Consider the following 22690-nt stretch of genomic DNA (forward strand, 5'->3'; position numbering starts at 1 on the left):
AGTGCACTACCGGCTTTTGCTTTAAAATGTTCTTATATCCCGTGCTATTCCTCAATTATCCTGTTTTCAATCTTGTTGTCATCGACCCTCCCTTGGTCACTACGCATTCGGTCATCGTCGAACCTTATTCTTCCTACTGGACTTCCTTTTTACTTACATATGTCCCCTCTTTATTAGACGACAACGAGAAGTCTGCTCCTGGCACTCCATCTGCTCCTCCATCTGCTCCCTCAACCCCGCGCACCCGCAGCCACGTTCGACCTATAGCTATCGATCTACCTCAAATCAGACGTTTCACTTCCGCTCCCGCACGCACGCCTCCCGAGCCCTTATCAGCAAGAGGTGACCTTCCTGGGTAAGACATCCATTTCCCACGTTCTCTTAATTCAATTCCATTCCATTCATCTTCACCACGTGGACTAACACCGTTGCAGAGGTTACTTCCCACTTCACGAGGATCCCAACAGTCGTGTCCATCGGCCACACCCTTTCCAGCATCATCCCGACACTCGCATGAGTCGTCTCATCTCTGAATCTGGGCCAATTTACGCGGACCCTCCCACTTCTCATCCAGCTCAAAGTGCAGTCATGTCTCACTCAAACACTCCCGTCGCCTCCTACCTTGCTCCAGGCTTCCATGACCACCCTGTCCCCATGGGCAAATACTACCCATCCAACTACGAAAGTAGAAATGGCACCCAATCAAATCTGCGACCTCCCTTGTCTGGAAGCGTGTCCTCCAACGTTGGATCCGATTCCAGTGCAGTCCCCCTTGCAAGCAGCCTGTCGCAACAAGATATCGAGCTTCGTCGCAAGTTGCAACAGTATAAACGCGATATGGTCACACAAACAAGTATGGCTGCAAGTGAATTCATCAGTAGCTCGGCCAAGTCTGGCGACAACCCTGGATTGTCGCTCATTGACCTTCCCTTCCGAGACTCTCGCTTTGCTACTCCCGGCTTTCAGAAGCCCTTGTCACCCAGACTCCTCCCCATAGGAAGTCCTGGCCCTGTCACCCCCATGGAACTTGAGAAAGTTGGCGCTGATGACTACATGAGTCGCTAAATATACGGCAGCATTTCACAAATTTCTTTCTCTTACCAGTTACTGTGTTGGGATATTGAGATAGAGTGGCATATGCATACAGATTGAGCATGGTTCTTGCATCGAAACTGGCTGGACTTGTATTTTTCACTTGACAAAGGGCGTTGGTTGGAGATGAGCCCATCAGTGGCCTGATATTCCTCCTAGGTGGCATTCAGCGTGTTATTTAGCTGCATCTGGTACAATTTGATACCGTACGTGTTGAGGCATGATACCCATAGAATACATTTCATTTGTAAGGACTAAATGGTGACCACCGGGCCACCCATCTCCGCAGATGAGTAATGTGCTGTTCCGAAGTTAAAGTGACCCGTAGCAGAGGAGATGATAGTACTTTTCGATGCAGCAAGCACCTCAGACGATAAGACTACCTTAGGCAAAGATTGAGGCAGTGCCATCGTAACCTTGTTCCCTTTGAATTATTTCTGTTCCATGCCAGCTCCATTGCAAATATCTTTTCCGACCTCATTTACATATTGTGTTAGTCTATTATGCAAAAGCCCGCAAATACGTGATGCAAAAACAGAACAAAAAAACGTATTTATTGACCTTTTCCTGTCAAAAAGCCCTATTGTCACAACAATACACAAGTGAGATTGGGCTTGGACTTGCATGCAAATGCTGCACCTGTTTCTGTTCTTAGGTTCTGCGTGAGATTGACAAGCCAAAGTGCACAGGGTAGGCGACACTCCAGGCAGCAGGAGCGGTGGGGTGAGTCAGCACGTGATTTGGCGTCGCGTTTGCCTGTCGTTCGAGCCAATTCAATTTAACTCTACGCGTTTCGTTTGTCCATCTCGTGTTAGTGAAACCCTTGTCTTTTGGTGTACTTCATGTGCTGCAGCACATTTGAACGATCTTTATGACACCGAAATGTTGAAAGAGTTGTTGTTTTATGAGCTCGAGAGGTCATACCTAGCCTTTCACCAAGCATGACTTCTTCCTCAGTACCTACGACTGCCCTCGTGGTGGATTTCATTTGTCTCTTTACACACGACCTGAAGAGAAAGCAAAAAAGATGGCAAGATGGAGTGCTCAAATATCACACGTTCAACAAGCGAGTCATGGTGTATGATGATCGCAACCACTTCATAGGCGATGCTCATTGGCAAGAAGGTGGGGACCTTGAGCCTGGTGATGAGTTTGAGCTGGACCGCGGTGCTGCTATCGTTCAAGTCTCGGACCGTACTGGACAAAGAGAACAGGATCTAACAGAGCTACTGGACAAACGCGCAAGGGAAGTCGAGAAGCGGCGGACAAATGCCGGGACGACACGGACACCAGGTTCGACTGCAGCGGTAACTCAAACACCAAGAAACGAACAAAATGCCCCCCATTTTCAACTCAGACATCGCCCGCTTAATGATCTTGTTGGAGGAGCTTCGAGAATTGGGAGGGCCGTCATTTCACCCCACTCACCATTTGAACAGCGCAAGATGGCCGAGAGTCCAGGTCAGCAGCAAAATTCGCCCTCAGAAGACGCACGGCCGAGCAAAAGGAGAAGACGAGAGGAGTCGCCTCCGAGTAAGATGGGGCATGCTCGGGCTCTATTTGGAACGACCCTAACTCTCACTCCGTTATCGTCTTCAATAACCTCAGCTCGAAGTCAAACATTGCACGACAGAGCTGCAGCAAGGCCAAAGGCCGCACCACCTGGCTCACGAGATGGCACATCAAGGCGTGCTGATAGAAGCTCAAAATCACCACCACCTTCTTCTAACCCTGAAGAGGCGCAGACCAGCGCTCCTCGCCAGGCTGCACCCCGCCGAGTTCTTACACAGCGGGCATCGTTAAAGGAGCTGCTGGCAGGCAATGAGCACAACCAAACTAGCGAACCTCCTCGGACTCGAGAGCCTCTGTCGGAGAATCGTACGAAAACCTCAAAGCCTGTGAAATCTCGACAACTGCCCCCCGAAGATGAAGTTGTTTCACTTCTCACCCAAGAGCCCCTAGCACCCAAACATCGTAGTGATGCAGCCGCGGACAGCTCACGGAAAGGCCGAGGACATCACGAATCCAATGCAGACAGACCGTCTAAAACCCGAACATCTGCACAACCTTCCAAAGCAATTGAATCTGACAAAGGCGATGAAGTATCGCCAGCAGTCGACGACGAAGCATTTCTCATTTGGTTGGCTGACAGTGAGGATCCTCCAGCCATAGACCGAGCACCAGTACCACCTGCGGACAACCACCCACCACGCCCGAAGAAGACAAAGGGCGATCCTGTCCCAGCAGTCCAAAGGTCTGTAAAGGTGTCTACCCGGAAGGTCATCCAAGAACCCATCATTGTCGACGAAGGTGAAGATGAGGATGTGGAGGCATTATCGCATCCAAAGACTTCCCGAATCGGCCCCCAGAGCGCTGTTCCAAGAACGACCAGAAGAAAAGAGACAAGCACAGCGGAACACCAGGGAAAGAAGCGAACATTGAGTACCGGTACAGCATCCGCCACAGAAACCGATACGGACAAACCTCCTTCTGCGAAGGAACCGCGGACAGAGCTCAGGATCAGATCAAGGCAGCGGCGCGGGCTGCTCATGTTAGCTCAAAAGAAAGAAGGAAGTCGACCATGCTCAGCAGGAAGATCAGCCCCCCCCTCATCAGGAGCTGGAAGCGACATACAAAGGACATCGCATACCATCGCCCATGCTGCCTCGATTCCAGAAGAATCCGAAGCTGCTGAAAGGACTATAACAAAAACGATCGCTTCGAAAAAGCGACAAGACTTAGCTAAGCCAAGTGAGCCTCATCACTCCGTGGAGGAGCCTAATGACCAGTCAATCGCGATTCATAGCCCGAACATAGAAGAAGCGGCCCGCGTGGAGGATTTAGATAATGAACCTGAGGCCCTGAAAGAGCTAGAGATCGAGCTTGTACCGAGTGACGATGCATTTGCAGCCAGTGAGCTTTCTGAAGATAGGAGATCCTCTACACCCCCTCGCCGATGGACAAATCCAAGCCGACGCACACGAAACAAGGCAGCCCCCGTCGTGCTAAGCGACAACGAGGACGAAACCTCAGCATGCGACTCCCCAGTAATATCTGATGACGAAGAAGGCTTGTCTCTCGTGTCGAAAACTGGTCGAAAACCTGAGCCTAGGCCCAGTTCCGGCCCACGTATCACTAAGATGTCACGGAAAAGCGTCAAGAGCAGAGAAATTATTGGTTTTGTTATGCCAGATGAAGACTTTTCGATGGGTAGTTTCAACGTCGGTCATACTGAGCTGGTTGAGGCCAAAAAGCCAAGTAACGACTTGAAAGTAGCTGAGAAGCCTCCAGGGCAAGCTCGCGATACAGCAAAGGCATCGGCAAACCATAAGTCTGTCACCAGCGGACTTGAAGTGGAACAACAACAAACGAATGAGACAGATCCCGAGAAGGAGCGAACTCCAACAAAAGAAAATATACCCGAACCGTCACGGTCTTCAGCGAATACTAAGGAGCCAGACATGGTACCGCGCTCCACGAATAGTAGAGCACCTGAACCAGAAGAACCGCCGTTACAAGAAAAGGAGAGGGAACCCGAAATAGTACGACCCCCAACGAACGCAAAACAGCCCGAAATAGGTCAACCAGCAACGAGGGCGCAAGAGCAAGAAGCCAGCGCTTCCGAAACAGGTTTGAGGGGCCCTGAGGTACAACAATCATCGTCCAAAGAGAAGGAACCCAAAGAAGCACAGCCTGCGACGAGTGAAAAAGAACTAGAAACAGTACAACCATTGACGAAGGATAAAAACACTGAAGCAGAAGCCCCCTCAGCGAGTGGAAAAAGGCTTGAAGCAGCACAGCCACCAGCCAATGGAAAAGAACAACAAGAAAAGCAGCGACCGCGCATTGTGAACCCTGCGACTAGAGGTAGGAAAGCCGCAAGAAAACAAGACGCGGCAGGGTTGCCGCCGCAAACACTGGTTCAATTTGAGCCTGCTACCTCGTCTCGCATTGCTCCAGCACAGCCACCCAAGAAGACAGCCCCCTTGAACAATGTGCCTCAATCAGAGTTGCCGGTGTTCTGCAGAGCAAATGGTGGTGCTTGGAGCAGGCATGCCGAGGATCTATTAGGTATGACGAGGCCCACGAGAAGAATGCCTCGACGGTGATACGGCGCGGCACCTCATGTTTTGTTTTCTTGTGTCTGCATACAAAGTCTTTGTATGGGACGGATCTTTCGGAGAACTATGCCTGTTACTGGAGGTTTCTGACTTTGTCTGGCTCGTCGTTTCTACCGACACTCCCTGCGAACACTTTTGACATTTCTGTCTTTCACACAGACCCCTCTGTCAGTAATCCGGACTGACATTACCTCCGCGTCTGAGTTGTCAACCACCAGCTTCACCCACATTATGTTGAGCAATAACGGGCACAGTAGATAGGGGTTGCCGGCTTGAAGACTTTCATGGCTACCCCTGGCCGGCCCCATCAATGTTCCAGACGATCTGCTAAATCTCACGAAATGAAGGGGTTTGATGATTAAAAGGCTACTGACTAGTCTCAAGCCTGTCGAGGAACAAGGAGACGCTCTGAACCACTCGACGCTCTGGGCCAGTGAATTGTTTTGTTTGAGTGAACAGGGATATTGGTCGACTACGAATCCACACGACTACTACTTCTGTTGTCTGGCGGGATCTGCCCTTGGCCAGCTCACCCCAAGCTCGCCAACAGTATGGCCGTGTACAAAACTCTCGAGCAGCGAGGACACTGGATGGTACAGCGAGCTCTAAGCCATCTGTCAGATTAGTGCCATTCAGTCTTTGCAGACATACCCTGTTGTAGAACCACTGAAAACCCTTGGGAGCGATTGGGCCTGCAGTGCCTCAGCGAGCAAGAAAGTCAGAGCAGTGGATCTGCACAAAGTATCTACGCGTCGCCGATAGAGTCATCCCGGCGCCTTGTCATTAAGGTTTTGGTGATTTATCAGCATGTTGGGGAAGGGACTGGGCCACAGGCGATAGGTGGCCCTCTACCAGCGTCTATCGTGTGAGATTTCCTATTTGGACGTTTGACGAATACAATCAGAATGAGTCGAAGTTTAGGATGGTGTCTACCCCCGCAGCACCCCTTGTTTTGTTTCTCGGCATGGTTCACGCGGCCAATATTTGGATTCTGGTGTCGTGAACTAAAGTAAAGGATGGACAAGGTGTGGATCCTGGGAATTGCTGCGTTTGCTTACTTGATGCCCAGATAAGTACGGTTGGGCACAATGTTGCTGGTTCCACTGGAATATATAAGAGGCTACTAGGCCCCGTCTTGTTGTTTCTGATCGACCAACTCACTTGGCGTTCAAAACGGAGCCAACAATGCTACCCGGAGTTTTGTTATATCAAGACCAGGCCACATCTGCCTCGAGGTTTTTACACTTCAAATTTTGACGAGAGTAAGTTTAGAGTTATCACTCTAAGTTTTGCCTTTGCCTTTTGCCTTTATTTTCTCATAGGAGAATGTCCACGCGGTGTGAGACGAGACAAAGTTACGTGGTATGAAGAACGAAGAGTCATAACTGAAGAGATGTCAATAGTTTACACAATAATGATATGATGATTCGGCGTTTCCCCCGTTGATCGATGATCCTTGAGACTAGGTATCGAGACGAAATATCACTCAACCAACAACTGAATGGCTGAGTGAGGGTACGGCCTCCGACTTAACCGTAGTGTAACTAACACATGGGTCGAACGAGTTTCAAATCTGGGGTCGCGGAAGTTGAGTCATCCTCGTATGCGGGCTTGAAAGCATTGACCAACCAAGAATGCTTTTCTCTCGCCGAAGTCTTAGTTCTGATGGTGCAGATGGTGGGTCAGGTTGACCAATAGGCATATTTCTTGGGGCGGATCTTACAAAAGTCCAGGAATCTGATTGGTGGCTAAGTGTTACTCTGCCTTGTCACGCTTTGCCTTTTCGAGCACGCCGAAAGACTCAATCTCCTCCACTCTGACTTTCCCTTGGAGTGCTGCGCCATGCTTCCGCCCGGGCACCTGCGGCTTCCATCAAACAGACAGTGAAATACTTCGACGACGCCCTCCCCCGTGGCCTCAGGCGTTTCCTCCTTCACCTCCTCTTTCTCGTTACTATCACGACTAATTCGATTATTCGATCAAGAGAATATCTTGTATCGCAATAGTCTTGTTCAGCATTGACATTACCTAAACAAAACACAACCACCTACGCTAGACTAACACCGAAACTGGCGACAAGTTCGGTACATCAAGGCTTTGCCTATCTCTCTATCGCCCTTCAGTTCAATCTGATACGCGTCAACGAAACAAGACCCTACGCATCTCTCTTGGCGCAGTCTTCCTGTTTCTCACTTGCACGTCCTATTTCGAGCGACCTCAAAACACCATAGTCTCTCGTTTGACTCTTTGACAAGTACCCCAACGCTTCACGTGAGAGTAAGCAGGTCGGAGTAAGCAACTATCCGAACCTGTCACACCTTATGAATCGATCGACTAACAGAGTCGTATCTAGCCAACTGACGTGACCTACCAAAGCTCTCCAGGATATTGGATTCGGAGAGTAAACAGCAATTCCAAGACCTCGTTCCCATTTCCAAAATTCCGCCTTTTCAACTAACACTGAACGGAAATTTCGTGCTTGCAATGGCGTCCAACACCAATACTCTTCCTCAAGGATTCTCGGTCTTCCAGCCTACTCTTGGTGCTCAGCTCCAGTTCTTCCCGGCCATCGGCACCCGTGAGCTCGATGAGATGATCAACGCTTACATGCCTGGACCCGCCTCCAACCAGGAGAAGCGGGCCAGCATCGCTCTCGACTACTTTGAGTATGCTCACCTGACTGGGCAGACTTTCAAGTTCTACCCTATCTACTCCACTGCCGAATCTCCTGCTACTGCTAGCCCTCTTCAGGATTCTGGTTATGGATCTTCTTTCAACACCAGCCCCGCTACCTCTACCTGGGATTGGAGCAATGTGAACACCTCAAGCTCTTCTCGCCGTTCATCTCCCAAGTCGACCTCCAGCCCCCAGGCCACCGATTTCTCGAACCTCCCTGGCATGAAGATCATGACCAAGGATGGCCGTGATGTTACCAACTCTGCTTCTCGAGGATCCAAGACAAAGGAGCAGCGAGATCACGCTCATCTCATGCGAATCATCAAGGCTTGCGACAGCTGCAAGAAGAAGAAGATTCGCTGCGATCCTAGCCACAAGAAGCGTGGTGTTTCCAGCACAGCGGCTCAGCCTGCTAAGGTGACTAAGAAGACGAAGTCAGTGGCCCCAGAACCCAAGGCCACTCCTATTGTTGTTCAGGATGCCTTTACGCAATTGGCATTCCCCGAGCAAGACTTCTCGGCCGAGCTCGACGGCTTGGCTGCACCTACAGAACAGGGAGTCGAGCCATGGGAGCAGTTCGTCCAGTTCCCCACTGAGGATGACAACTACGACTTCTTCAATGACCCTGAGGGCTACTTCTCTCCTGGATCCTCCTCCTTCCTCTCTGAGGACTCTACAAAGCCTGTTACTCCCACAACAGACCAAGACTTACTCCGTCGTCCACGCGACGAGGACCTGGCGGGACTTACCGATCTTGCGGCGTATATGCCATACAACCAGACCGAAGGCAATCACGACTATGTGGACTTCAACCTGTACTCTCCTGCGTCAGTCTTCTCTGAAGATGAGCGTATGGTCCCGATTGAAGTTTCCAAGCAGTCTATTAGTCAGCCTAGGTCACCAGCACCGAACCCACTACCGCCAAACGAGTCCTCGAGTGGCTTCTATAGTAGTGGCGGCGAACTGAATGGCGAACTGTTTGGATCGCTTTCTGTGGCCTCATCATCCGCACCTCAACAACTAACTACCCATGGCCAGCTCGGCCGCGAAGACGTCTATCGCGACCCTGGAGCTGGCCTGGAGTATTACGCCAGTACCCTAGAGTCTAGTCTCGGCCCGCAACTTCTAAGCTCGAGTGCGAACTCACTGTCAGACAGCGCTGCGCACGGCTCCGTGTCTGAAGTACTGTCCTCTGTGGACTCCCAGCCATCCACGAATAATAACGTACGTGTCTCACTGATTATCCCGCTTTTGATGGAGTGGCAACTAACTTCGGAGAAGGTGACAATTAGTCGCGATACTATCGAGGCTCGCGGAGTAACAACAGCACAATTAGAGTCTCGACCACTCGAGATGACTACCACCACTACAACCGCCACTGCCACCACGACTCCGGGCACGCAGTCCACGGAAACGATAGCACAATCAAGCTATCAACCAATCGTGACGGAAGGCACAGAGGATTCGTCGGGTTGTCGAACATCCGAGAATCACACTGTGACCGCCCGAGCGGTCCTCCAACGTGTCGATGCACAAGGCGACCTACAGCAACAAGCGTGTCAAGATGCAGAGATTCACAATGTGGCGGAAGATATATCCCAACCTTCTCCCGCGCCCGTTGTGCCAGCTCACCAGACGACTGGCTTGGAACCTCAACCCGACCAGTCAAGCATGGAAGCACTTGCATCTATTGCTGCGATGTTGATCGCCTCGACCGTTTGGTCTTATGTCTCTCAGCAGTTTGTCCTGCAAGACAAACATCGGGAGCAGCAAACACAAGCCGCTGCACTCAGTCAGCGAAAGGTCAATGGTATCATGCCCAGCATTCGAGAGAAGGCCTGCATGTTGCAGAGCACGATACGAAGCGGCAAGACGTCAGTCGGTCGAATGGTCTCGATGAATAGAAGTCTCATCGCTGTGTAGCGATGAATCCTTGTTGCGCACCAGGTGGAATGAATGGAGTTGGTATACAGGCTTTTGGCTAGAGCCATGATAAAGCCTGCACCCTTTTTTATTTGTTTTATTATTGCATTTAGCATTGGGAGTGAATGGCCTCGCAGTTGCGCTGGTCTTGACAGGGAATGGCTGTTGCTATAGAGCGAGCATCGAGCCCAAAATCAATTGAACTGGCCTCCAAGGTCGTATAATATTTAAAATCTGTTCCTCCGTGATATGATCTATGCTGCCAGTGCCTGCCAGTGTCGTGACTACCACCAACAGTAAAGTTTGTGTTGCTTTGTCTGTAACGGAGACGGGACGGAGACGGCGTCACCGTATTCCGAATCTGTGTTTCATGAAATTTGGGGGACTGTGATTTGATGAGCGACATGAAGGGGGGTCATCTGTATTAGACGGCGGATCAAACAGGGATTAGCGCAAGAATGGAAGTATGAAATCTTCTCTCAAATTGATGAAGGACATGAGTATCTTGAACTCTTTGTCTTACTTTCTAAGGTTTGGGTGGAAATTTTGACGAGCCATTTAAGGCCAAAAGAAGAATCTTGCTCCTCTTGTGTCTCATTAATTCATCTCTGGGGCCATAGGAAGACGCAGCACGACGATACTTTGGTCTTTCTTGTTCGGCGGCATCTGCCCTGTACGCTCGACTACTGTAATCTAGTGATTGCATCTGGCGATGGGCTTAGACTGACAACTAACTTCTGGTTTATTTCTTGACATTTCTTGTCAAGCAAGTATCGTGTGAGCTCTGATTAAGCTTACCGGATTATTGTTATCCAGTGTCCGAATTGCTCATACACAAAGGCCTGTGTTACTTGGGTTTGAGACGACATTTGGTGTCAGCCTATTGTTCTAGAAGGAGGAACAAAGGACCAGGGTCGAGGAAGAAAAAAGTAAAAAATCAGAAAGAGAAGGAAACTTTTGGATACGATTGAAGGGATTGCCTATAACGAGGGCACGAAGGTGAAGGGGCTTGTCACTGAGAAGTAAAGAGGAGGATTGAAGCTTTGGGGATTGTGAGTGAGGGAGGGAGTGAAGGTATTCAGAGACTCGAAAAAGGAGACAAAGCCAAACATGGGAGTTTTCAAGTCACTTGGTCTTTCGCCGGCCAAAGCGGCAGGTGCAAAGGCCTTGCGTCGTCTTTTTGGGCGGGTGCTTCCAGGCGAGACTGACAGTGCCAGTGACACTGATCAAACGGGCAGGGGCAACTCCAGCAACGACTATAATACTCAGAGGGAGAAAAACAACAAAACAAACGCAGATTCTTCATCTACAAAATATCACGATAAATCTGCCGCTACTGATAATCGCCAACAAGAAGAAGCTCTCACCAATACCGAAACATCTGCAACTGCCTCCAATATGGTGTCGCCTCAGAAGCACGTCCCCAAGGGGATCGCAGACAAGGAGAACCAACCACCGAGCACGGCCCAGTTATCAGATTCGCTCTCCCGTATGAAGATCGGAGAGGAGAAAGCCGCCGCAACGTCCCCCAAGCCCGTCGTTTCCACTGCCCCTGCTGTTGCTGCCGAGGATGCAGCTCCCGCCATTGAGACTGTCCCTGCTGTCCCCATCTACACAGACCTTGCTGTCATAGCGGAGCGAGCGATACACATGAAGTTCACTGAAGAAGCTCTTGACATGGTAAGTCAATCAACACACTTGGAAATGGCAAACTGCCCCCGTCCCTCTACCGAGACTGTATATTCCCCGCGATCCTCAACCTCTGGCTAACTCTCAACTCAGGCGCGACTTGCTCTCAGAACAAACGAAACACCCGTGGGATGTGTTCTTGTTCACGATGGAAAGGTCATTGCTCGAGGCATGAATGCAACCAACGTCACTCGAAATGGTACTCGACATGCTGAGTTCATGGCCCTCGGCGCTTTACTCTCTTACCCTCCCAAGAATGGACCAAGGACAACCTATCTAAAGCCCAAGCCCGAGAACCAGTCACCTGAGGCTTCTGATGCATCTTCTGTCGAATCAGGACCCGCCGACGAGGGTAATGAGGATGGATCCAAGGGCCACCTCTACCCTTACGGCCAGAAGTGCCACCCTGATGCGCGAGTTGATAGATCCATCATTCGAGAGAGCATTTTGTACGTCACAGTAGAGCCGTGCGTCATGTGTGCTTCTCTCTTGCGACAACTCGGTATCAAGAAGGTCTATTTTGGTGCAGTCAACGACAAGTTTGGCGGAACAGGTGGTGTCTTCAGTATTCATGCCAACTCACTTCCTGTCAGCGCTGATGGCCAGACTGCCAGCGCACACCCAACACCAAAGCCTGCGCAGCTTCCTGATGGAAGCGGCACACTAGGCGTCTCGTATCCTCCAGGTGGAGGAGATGGTGGAAACCTCGAATCTGGCTACGAGATTGAGGGTGGATGGGGTCGTGATGAGGCCGTTGCCCTTTTGAGACGATTTTACGTCCAGGAGAATGGACGAGGTAAGTGACACGGATTGCTCAACTTCTTTGACTGATGTGCTGACTTTATAGCCCCGGTACCTCGCAAGAAGGAAGGTCGTGCAGCTCGATTGGCTGCCATGATGGAGGGTGAGGGTGCCGGTGAAGGCACCGGTGAGAGCAACGGCGAAAGCAACGGGGAGGATAACGGTGAAGGCAACGACGACGAAAATAGCGAAGAAGCGCCAACTCCGGATCTTGCTGCCACTGAGGCCGAGTCCCAAATCCTTGACCTGCCCACTTCCACTCAAACTCTGAAAGAAACGCCAGCGCCGCTGGGTGATCGTACCAACGTCTAGAACAGCGTTGTCGCGATGCCGCTGCCGCATCTGCGCCGAAAGAGTAACATAGAAAATGAAGGAGCCACGGAGTAGGTGGCTGCATCCCATGGAACACACCTGATGGAACTACATCCATCAGCCCTACGAGACACCTGTGCCAAAGTATTAAGGGCACAATTGGAGAGGATAAACTCATTTTGGGCGTTTGGAGGGTCAAGTTGCAATTTCGGTGGACTTTTGAACAGAATTGCGGTGGGAGGATGGCCTTTGACTACCTATTACTCGATGCATTTTGGGCGAGCATGACGTTTAAGCGGAGGACATGGTGTGCGAGCCGCTGAGTTCCAGCTGATTTGGGGTAGGGAGAATGCTGACACTGTATGATGTTGTGGTTTGTGATAGCACAATACACCTATGAATAAGGCCGATATGTCGTCATGGAGTCCTGGGTAAACCACGTTGCGTGGCAGTCTCTACCATGGAGAATGAAGACCACAGCAAGACCAGCAATGCTGTAGATGAAGGCCGAAGCAATCGCGATGGCCTTTGAGCCGTTCAGATTAATCATAGGCATCGCTGATTATCAAGAGGGAGCCCCTGTTTCCAGGCTCCTCTCGTTTCATAGTCTTTTCATCTGGTACGCAAGCAATGCTTGTGTAAGATGCGAGTAGTCCAAACGAGTCGTAGCTGAAATAACGGTCAGCTTTTCGTCGATGGAGTTATATATACCAGGTGCAGACCAAAAGCACGCTATTAGTGGCACTCGCGTTTAGGGCTGGTCGGGTAACAGTCTCCCAAGATTGTTCCACCCCCGGCAGAATATAGCAGGCTTGAGATGATGTTGATGGCCTAGTTATTGCGCCTTCTGATGGCTGGGACTGATACTCGAAGTTGTTCCATGAGATGTCCGAAGGTTGGAGCTTTCGAAAAGGGGATTGCGGCGTGTGCTATATTTCTAACACTGCCAAGTTCTTGAAGAGGCCGTGGCTTTACTGTTGGACTGAACACAGGGCACATTTTCCAGGCAGGAGCTTTGGAAAATTGCTTGATGCTGCATATATCTTGGGCAAAAATCTTTGGCTGTAGTCTGGAGACTTCCCCTGATCTTCCTTTGCAAGAGTGTCTCGGTCTTTCTACCGAAACCGTTAACGAAAAGTACACATGAGCTGTCCACTTGTCTCGCGTTTGGCTGTATTTTACGTGAAGATTTGGATGCGATTGACGCCACGGCATCTCTCTAGTTCTTGAATTGTGAGACTGTTGAAGCAGGAAAAATAGGTCGTGGTGGTCGCAAGGTCGGGGCAAGGTCTGCTCTCTCACTGTCTCGAGCTTGTCAAATAGCTTGCCGACAGACCAGACATTTGAAGACTATGTTTGGTGACTTGAACTCGGCGTTTCAAAGAAGGATATCCTAAGTACCATATCTATTGAGGTCGCAGGACAGTATCGTCCAAACAGACGCGCTGGCATCTCCTCGGGAAAGGCTCCTCCGAGCATGGATTCGATCCTAGTAGCTTTGAAGCACTCGGACGAATCGTCTCTTACGAGTTAACAGAAAGACTTGGCCTCGATGTTGTAATAGCGACGCCAATTCTAATTACACCCATGGCTATGAGCTTGGACTTTGCTACTCAGGGAAAGGGGGCCTGCATGACATCTTGAAAGGCAGCCAGCCCAACACCATTTCTCGCTCTGCGAGAGGGAAGACTCGAGCATTCAGCTGTCATTATAATACGGTATGGTATGATCGAGTCTGAGAGTCTGTCGCCGTGAAGATTGGACGTCAAGAAACAGCCATCTCCGCATCTGGGCTCGTTGGACACAACCCCTGAAGATCTTGAGGACGCCATCAGCGCCGAAGATCTCACGACCGGTGCCTATAATAGCCTGTATGGCGACCTCAGTGAAAAGTGTAAACCGTCATACAAGCATTATAATCTATAGGCCTATTGCAACTTCATTCATAATCCCATCATAACAAGTGAAACCAATAGTTGGTTAGTGCATAAGTGTCGTAAGTCGCGGGCTCCATGGCTCGCAACCCCACGAAAGCTTCTACTGCCATAACAACTCGTGTTACCAGATAAAGCAATGGACTTGCAACCTTGATAAGGGTCAAAGGCCCATCCCATGCAAGACTCATTTTCCTGAACTGCACACAGACAACCGATGTAATGACTGAAACGAGAGCACTGACTCGCCATAGCCAACGCTCTGCCTCTGACGGGAAAGAGGAAGTCCAAGATATCAGGTGAATGGCCCCGAAGGATGCCCCTAACAGGCAAAGAAGTGGCCAGTATCTTGTCATGTATAGACTCGAGTCCCATTCAGTGATGACCTTGTCAGCCTCGACTTCAGTGACAGTTGGTTCGACTTTTTGGGAATTAGGCTCGGCTGTAGAAACAGTTTCCTCCGTATCTCGTTCCAGATCCTCCATGACCCTGACTTCGTCGTCTCGACAATCAAGCGGCACAACGTACCAAGCAATGGAACTGTCCTGCTTTCGACCGGGGTCGGAAACGTCATGGCGGCGCATCGTCTTACGGCTTTGCGAGCTTGTAAGAACTCTTGCAAAGACTCAAGACATACCATCTCGGGAGCCAGGACGGCTTTAACAAGTTGGTAGAACTTGTGCTGATGCCGAAGTTGACGAGAGACATGAATACGTGGATGAATAGCCGTCCAAGTGCAGATGGCGATGGTGAATAAGCAAGACGTGGTGAGAGACCATGTGCCGCGGTTTGAATCTTCGGGAACCCAACCCACGAACTCAGCTTCCGTCGATCTTGTTGTCTCTGTGCCGTTCATGGGTAACTTGAGGGAACTTGATATCAACAGTGAGAGCTTGACATGTGATAGAGAAAGGCGGCATGATCGTTGCAGTTCATGCTGGCAAGCAGATATATTTCAGCTCGGCTGTCCAGCATGACGAGCATTGTCTTGTGTACCAACAACGCGAATAGCATCATGCTCAATCCAGTGAATCGTTATCATTCTTAACACTGTTGGTTCCATCTAGGAACGGGCCGCATATATTAAGCGCCTGAAGTCAAATTTAGCATGTGCCCTCTACTAAATTGACCAGTAAGGTGTTACAATCGGCTGTTTTAGCGCCCGTCCCTCAAGTTTTCAGGAGTGTGGCTGCTTACTTGACTCCTGAAACTCCACCATGTGATAACTGCCAACATCTAAAGGTGCGGTACTTCTTGCATCTCGACACTTCTACCAAAGCAATTGCTTTTGTTTGCCTGTAACCCCAGGCAATTTCCTATTCATTCACTTGGTCTGTTGCTGTGTCCTTTTACTGGCCTCTTACCAATATGTCGGCATCTTCAGCCTTGCGGCCGACGATGCTGGCGCTTGGTCTAACACTTGGCGTTCCAGCCATGCTGTATTTCAGTATTTTGGGAGCGTTGGTGGTTGCGCCCTCACTACAAGCTCACGCGATTTATCTACACAAAGTTACCTTGACGTGGTTCAAGGATCTTAATACACCGGAGCAATTTGGATTCGCTCATCATCAAGTCACACCTTTCTACATCTCAACACCAGATGGAGTCAAGTTACACACATGGCATGTGCTCCCGTTAGCGACATATGAGTCGCACCAAGAAGAACTATTAGCTCAAGGACCAGGCGGTGGATTGGTAGGCAAGTTTGAAGAAACTCTGAACTTCCGTCTACTAAAAAAGAACCCAAATGCTCGCCTGGTACTTTACTTCCATGGCACCAGTGGAACCATGGCCAGCGGTTGGCGCCCTGATAGCTACCGCTCTCTCTACTCAGCTGATCCCGTCAACACCCACGTTCTGGCCTTCGACTATCGCGGGTATGGAGAGTCAACCGGCTCACCAACCGAAGATGGCATCATCACAGATGCTGTCACTGTTGCCAACTGGGCCATTCATACTGCGGGCATCCCCCCTGAGCGAATCGTCATCTTTGGGCAAAGTCTGGGCTCAGCAGTGGCCATCGCTCTTGTCAACGAGCTCGCCCACAGGAAGCCCTCCATTCATTTCGCTGGATTGGTAGTTACAGCCACCTTTGCTGATATTCCCCAATTGACGGCCACGTACCGTATTGGCGGCTTTATCCCTGTGCTCTCACCGGTAGCAAAGGTGAAACCGCTGTTTGCGTTCTTTGCACGACAGCTTTCCAGTACTTGGAACATGTACAGACTGGGTGAGTTCGTCAAGGCTGCTGAGAGGTACGATATCACCCTCCTGCATGCCGAGGATGACACCGATATCCCCATGAAGCATTCCATCAAGCTTTATAGGGAAGCTGTCCGTGCTGCCGAGGGTGTCAAGGACCTGACCGAGAATGACGGTGAGCTCCTCAGCAGAATTAGCAGTGTCGAGAAAGGTCGTGGAGCAGGGGGTTCAATCACCGTCTGGCCTACCAGCAAGGGCGACATTAGACTCGAGATTTTGAAGTACGGAGTGCATGACAAGATCATGGCGTATCCTGCTACCGGACTGGCGATAAGCAGGGCGTTCGCTTCAGTCAAGCAATAGATGGGCATAGGATCTACAGACTATAGAATTTCCTTTGTCCACTGAACTTGGTAGACTTCACCATCGAAAGCGACCTCTCCCATCTGTGTTCTAACTGGAGAACCGCTTCGACTTGACAACATATCACCCAACAACACTGAGGCGGCGCGACACTTGCAGCGACAATTCGGCAGATACACAGACAGGGAAAAGGCGAGAGCAGTGCAAGAGTAGTATTTGACGTGTGCCTTGGTACTATCAATAACATTATGGCATGGGAGGGTGAGTCTGCCCCAGCATGCGTTCAAGCTTCGGGGCCAATATCGTCGTGGTTATATATCAAATTGCCTGAGAAACAAGCACATACGACCATAGGTAGTGTAAAATACGGGATCCCGTCCGCTCTCCCATAGTCAAGCCACTAACCGGCGGAGTAGTTGGGTCGGTAGCGAATCCCCGCTGTTGTATGTTTTTGCATGCCTTGCTTTTTGCTAATTACCACTATATGTTCAGATTTGTATTAGCTGGAGTACTTGTTATTCTATCTTTTACTGCCTTTGTCTACCTGTTTTGAAGCAGTCACGAACAGGGAGTTTTGGCGTTAACTATTGCTAACATTATTGCTAACATTATTTAGATAGACTCACAGCTTGCTGTGTCACACCTTTTTCACTAACATGGCTTGTGCCATGATCGCCCGAACGGATTACGTGAATAGTGAAGTATATATTATTATTTCATGGAGCTTTGAAACTGGCCGATTAGTGCAAGTATGGCCGTTTTGAAAGCTGTGCTTGTCGCTCTCTTGACAAGGCAACAAACCCTCCAAAACTACCAGAAGACAACCCATCCCGGAATACAGGCGTTCGACGTTATGTTAACGTTATAATAACGTTATCGTAATGTTATACGTCCTTTAACTGACATAATCTCCAACGTTGTTTATAGACCTGAACATTGTTCAAAAGGTATTTAATCCTAGACTATTTGACAGGACCGTGGATGAATATCAATTCTTCGTTTCTCATTTCAGACAATCACCACCATCATGACTGAAAACAAACAACGCAACGTACTTGTTACTGGAGCCAATGGTTATATCGGCTCAGCAGTTTGTCGAGCCTTTGTAAGAGCAGGGTGGAATACCTACGGTCTCATCAGAAATCCTCAAGCTCGAGAAGAAGTTGCACTTTTTGAAAGTATTCCAGTAGTGGGATCTTTTACTGACCTCAGTTTCCTGGAAACACTTTTTGAAGAGGTCAACTCTTTCGATACCATCGTCAGCTGCACGGAAAAGATCCCAGGCTATGCTGCACACTTCGAAGAGGTTATGAACTGTGTCAAGAGACTGGCCGAGAAGAGTAACGAAAACGGAGTTCGACCTCTAGTTCTCTGGTCATCTGGCTGCAAAGACTATGGCAAGACTGGTCTTCACGGCACACCTGGTCTTGCGCCTCATACTGAAGAGTCCCCGCTGAATGCACCTGGAATATTGAAAGAACGTACAACGAACTCTGCCAGGGTTTTCGACTTCACGGCGCTCTTCGACGCGGCGGTTATCAGACCGACATGCGTCTTTGGATATTCAAACAGCTACTACGGTGCTATATTTGACTATGCTGCTGATCAACGAGGACAGGGATCCGAGGTTCTTCGGATTCCTGGAGATCCCGATAGCATCATGCACGCAACTCACGTTGATGATTGCGGCGAGGCTTATCTCTCTCTTGCGGAACTCGATGATCGACGAGCTGTGGATGGCCAGTTCTTCAATGTGTCGGGCTATCGCTACGAGACTCTCGAAGAGGTTGCAGGAGCTGTAGCCAAAGAGTACCGCTTCGCGAAAGGTGTTCAGTCCATCCCAGCTTCTGAGGCAGAGGCATCATTTCCGCCTGGACTGCATTTTGTCTTCAGCTTCAGTCAATGGGTAGGAAGTGAAAAGCTGCGGTCTTTGACAGGATGGAAAGATGAACGAGCGTTGTTCTCAAAGGGGATACACGCTCATAGGTTGGCCTACGAAGCCTGTAAGGGCCAGGGTCATGCCAATGTCGCTGAAGTGCAGAAGAGGATTGGAGGTAACTTTAACTAGGTAATGCAGAGAATCAACAGGGGCAAGGCACAAAAATAGCCTGGGACGATCAAATGCAACTCGGCATCTAGAAGCCGTGGCTAGCCCTGCAGTACCTGTATGTAGGTGAGCTCGGGAGGTACGGAAACAGCTGTAGAATGACGTAAGGGAGAGACAAAACGAACAAGAACGAATTTATTCGGATCGCCGGACTCAGCTACCTTATTCATGTGATACTTACCAGGTTTTTAGCGGTTAACCCGAGTCATTTCAGCAATATTCTTATCAGCACCTCGGCAGCTCTGGAGCACTAAATGAGGCAGGCAGTTGATCACTATTCAAGGCCCCAATGCAAAAGGTCAGACAGAGTTTGGGTCTAGACCAGACTAAACCATCCCTGACCAGTCAATCTCCTCTACCGTCCGACATTGCATCGTGCTAACGTTTAGCAGATGGACAGGACCAAACATTTAAGTCTTACCTCGACCCCACAAGTGACTTGAAGCGCAATGGATTGTCAATCTCAACGTCTTTGGCCTAAACGATAACGAGCGTGCGTGTGTTGGTGTGTGCCTGACTCGGCTTGTATCAATATCTTCAATTGCTCTCTTCAACTTCATCCTCCTCCCTCTCTACACCCACGAGCACCCTACAAGATGGACCTCAGTCGCATCAAGTCCCATGGACTCGGCCATGTCGCGATTGATGACAGTGACACCGACAATGGCCCCTCGGGCAATGTTATCGACGATGGTCGCGTCAAAGTTCAATTCCACGACACTCCCCAAGCCCTAGCCCAGTGGTGCGAACACCTGAAAGAGGCATTCGCAGCCGACGGCGCAGATTCAGAGCATTTACTACCGCCCAAGCCGTCAAAACCGCGTCGAACAAGCACCGTTGCCTTCCTCCCGGGCGTAGAGAAGCCGGCCGAAGGTCCCCGACTAAATATTGCCATCCATATCGTGGGCTCTCGAGGCGATGTCCAGCCGTTTATTCCGATCGCGCAATTGTTGATGAAGCCTCCCTATGGTCATCGAGTACGCATATGCACGCATGCTAGTTTCAAGGAATTTGTGGAAGCACAGGGTGTTGAGTTCTTTAATATTGGCGGAGACCCCGAAGCTCTCATGGCGTACATGGTAAAGAACCCTGGACTATTACCAAACAAGGACAGTCTCAAGGAGGGCGATGTTGGTAAAAGACGAAAAGAAATGATGGAGATTATCTCTGGTACCTGGAGGAGTTGTATCGAGGCTGGTGATGGAATGGGAGATCCTGTTAAAGCTGCGACCGTGGAAAACGTGGATGATCTCTTCCTTGCAGATGTCATCATTGCCAATCCTCCATCGATGGGCCATATTCACTGCGCTCAAAAGCTCAACATTCCATTGCACATGGTCTTCACAATGCCGTGGTCACCTACCAAAGCGTTCCCCCATCCTCTGGCTGCTATGAGCTACGGAGATGCCGACGCCAAGGTCGCCAACTACCTCTCTTTCATGATGATGGAGCTTCTAACATGGCAAGGGTGAGTATCTTGGTCCCCCTTCGAACCATTGACTCACAATCTTAGGCTGGGCGATCTCATCAACAAGTTCCGCGGTCAAACACTTCACCTCGATCCCATTAGTCCAATGTGGGGATTCCAGCTTCTCTCCAGACTTCGCATTCCATACAGTTATCTCTGGTCACAAACATTGATTCCCAAGCCTGCCGACTGGGACGAACACTTGAACATCACCGGCTTTTCCTTCCTACCGCTCGCGAGCTCTTACACGCCTCCCAAAGACCTTCTGGACTTTCTTGAAGCAGGTCCTCCACCAATTTACATCGGTTTCGGATCCATCGTTGTCAAGGACCCGCAAGCGCTCACCAATATGATCTTGAAGGCAGTCGAGCTCGCGGGGGTTCGGGCGATCGTGTCGAAAGGGTGGGGCGGAGTCGGAGTTGGCGAGGTCCCCGATAACGTCTATCTCATTGGGAATTGTCCGCACGATTGGCTCTTCCAACGAGTATCCGCTGTTGTTCACCACGGTGGCGCCGGTACGACCGCTGCCGGTATCGCGGCCGGCCGCCCAACTGTTATCGTTCCCTTCTTCGGAGACCAGCCTTTCTGGGGTCAGATGATGGCTCGCGCTGGCGCAGGGCCCGTATCAGTGCCGTACAAGGAGTTGACAGCGGAAATACTGGCAGACAGTATTAAGTTTGCTCTCAAACCAGAGGTGCAAGAAGTCGCTAAGGATATGGCTATTCAGATTGGTGAAGAGGATGGAGCTGGTGGCACTGCTCAGGATATTCAGGACCGCCTTGACATTGACAGCCTTCGTTGCGACATTTGTCCTGATAGGCTGGCGAGTTGGCTTGATCGCAAGACAGGAGCGCATCTCAGTGGTTTCGCCGTCGGTTGTCTCATAGATGCTGGGCTCCTGCAGTCCCAGAACCTCAAACTACTCAGGCATAGACATTGGTACGTGGATGAAGGAGCCGAGTACCCTCTCGTCGGTGCCGTAGCTGCTGTGTCAGGCTTCGCCTCAGCCATAGGAACCGCCACATCCGATTATGCCGAACGCCTAAGACATTCCCCAGGTCGCGGAAAGACAAGGCGCTCCAGCATCGACGACACGCAAGAAGAGGTCTTGACAGATCCCGAAGAAGCCAAGACGGGAGAAGCCCGACTCCGGAAAGGTCCACGTGGTGCAAATCAGAAAGACATGGAAATACTGGCACGGAAATTGGCAACCAAGACACTCAACGGCGCCGAGCCCGTCTTCCTTACTCCGAAACTGCGTCGACCTGTTACGGGCCTTCACCAGAAGCACAAAAGGGCATGGAGGGCCCATGAAGGTGGAAGAAATGGCCGCGTCTTCTATGTTACACGTGTGACAGGTAAATACGTAGGCGACCTTGCTGCAGCCAGCGCGAGAGCACCCGTGGCTTTCTTCTACAACATCGCCAACGGATTTCACAACGCCCCGTCCAATTTCTGGAATGTTGAAGTTCGACGCCGTGATGAAATAACAGGACTAGGCAGTGGACTCAAGGTTGCAGGCAAGGAGTTCGTCTTGGGCTTTTATGATGCTTTCAGCGGAATCGTAACAAAGCCTTATGAAGATACTAAAGCTCGAGGAATCAAGGGTCTCGGAAGAGGCTTGCTAAGAGGTGGATTTGGAGTCTGTGGTAATTTGGGTGCAGGCAAGTCACTGTCACCCCCCTTAGTCCCAGAGACACGAGTTGCTAACCATACCACAGCATGCTTTGGTCTCCCAGGATATGCTCTTAAAGGTCTCGAGAAGGAGATGATGAAGCATACAACAACGCGCTTAAACGCGGAGCTATTACTGATCAGGCTGAGACAGGGCCATCAGGATTGGCAGAAAGCGACTGAGGGAGAACGGGAGGAAGCTGTAAGACGGTGGAAAGCACTAAAATTATAATTTTCTTAATATTAGTAAAAAGGTAATAGTTTAAGCTAAAAACTATAATAATTTAGTTTTAAATATTAATTTATTTAATTTTAATTTTAATTTTAA

General features: G+C 50.1%; 7 protein-coding genes across 7 annotated transcripts; all 7 read left to right on the plus strand.

Annotated features, from left to right (window-relative positions):
• Positions 1-26: 26 nt before the first annotated feature.
• Positions 27-1065, plus strand: FSUBG_13024 (uncharacterized protein; the record flags this gene model as incomplete). Its single annotated transcript, XM_036677873.1, has 2 exons — positions 27-355; positions 435-1065. The coding sequence occupies 2 exons, from the start codon at positions 27-29 to the stop codon at positions 1063-1065; spliced, it is 960 nt and encodes a 319-aa protein (XP_036531510.1).
• A 968-nt stretch (positions 1066-2033) lies between these two features.
• Positions 2034-5650, plus strand: FSUBG_13025 (uncharacterized protein; the record flags this gene model as incomplete). The annotated part of the gene is made up of 2 exons (XM_036677874.1): positions 2034-5163; positions 5598-5650. The coding sequence occupies 2 exons, from the start codon at positions 2034-2036 to the stop codon at positions 5648-5650; spliced, it is 3183 nt and encodes a 1060-aa protein (XP_036531511.1).
• Positions 5651-7697: 2047 nt separating this feature from the next.
• FSUBG_13026 (uncharacterized protein) lies at positions 7698-9812 on the plus strand (the record flags this gene model as incomplete). The annotated part of the gene is made up of 1 exon (XM_036677875.1): positions 7698-9812. One exon carries the CDS (start codon positions 7698-7700, stop codon positions 9810-9812), a length of 2115 nt encoding a protein of 704 aa, XP_036531512.1.
• Positions 9813-10922: 1110 nt separating this feature from the next.
• Positions 10923-12614, plus strand: FSUBG_13027 (TAD2-tRNA-specific adenosine deaminase 2; the record flags this gene model as incomplete). The annotated part of the gene is made up of 3 exons (XM_036677876.1): positions 10923-11492; positions 11595-12297; positions 12349-12614. The coding sequence occupies 3 exons, from the start codon at positions 10923-10925 to the stop codon at positions 12612-12614; spliced, it is 1539 nt and encodes a 512-aa protein (XP_036531513.1).
• Positions 12615-15916: 3302 nt separating this feature from the next.
• On the plus strand, positions 15917-17113 carry FSUBG_13028 (monoacylglycerol lipase ABHD12; the record flags this gene model as incomplete). The annotated part of the gene is made up of 1 exon (XM_036677877.1): positions 15917-17113. One exon carries the CDS (start codon positions 15917-15919, stop codon positions 17111-17113), a length of 1197 nt encoding a protein of 398 aa, XP_036531514.1.
• Positions 17114-18140: 1027 nt separating this feature from the next.
• FSUBG_13029 (uncharacterized protein) lies at positions 18141-19181 on the plus strand (the record flags this gene model as incomplete). The annotated part of the gene is made up of 1 exon (XM_036677878.1): positions 18141-19181. The coding sequence occupies one exon, from the start codon at positions 18141-18143 to the stop codon at positions 19179-19181; it is 1041 nt and encodes a 346-aa protein (XP_036531515.1).
• A 635-nt stretch (positions 19182-19816) lies between these two features.
• On the plus strand, positions 19817-22656 carry FSUBG_13030 (sterol glucosyltransferase; the record flags this gene model as incomplete). Its single annotated transcript, XM_036677880.1, has 3 exons — positions 19817-20688; positions 20734-22564; positions 22651-22656. The coding sequence occupies 3 exons, from the start codon at positions 19817-19819 to the stop codon at positions 22654-22656; spliced, it is 2709 nt and encodes a 902-aa protein (XP_036531516.1).
• Between the last annotated feature and the right edge of the window lie 34 nt (positions 22657-22690).

Source organism: Fusarium subglutinans (genome assembly GCF_013396075.1).
Source record: "Fusarium subglutinans strain NRRL 66333 chromosome Unknown NRRL66333_c0000304, whole genome shotgun sequence".
In the NCBI taxonomy this organism is placed as follows: domain Eukaryota; kingdom Fungi; phylum Ascomycota; class Sordariomycetes; order Hypocreales; family Nectriaceae; genus Fusarium; species Fusarium subglutinans.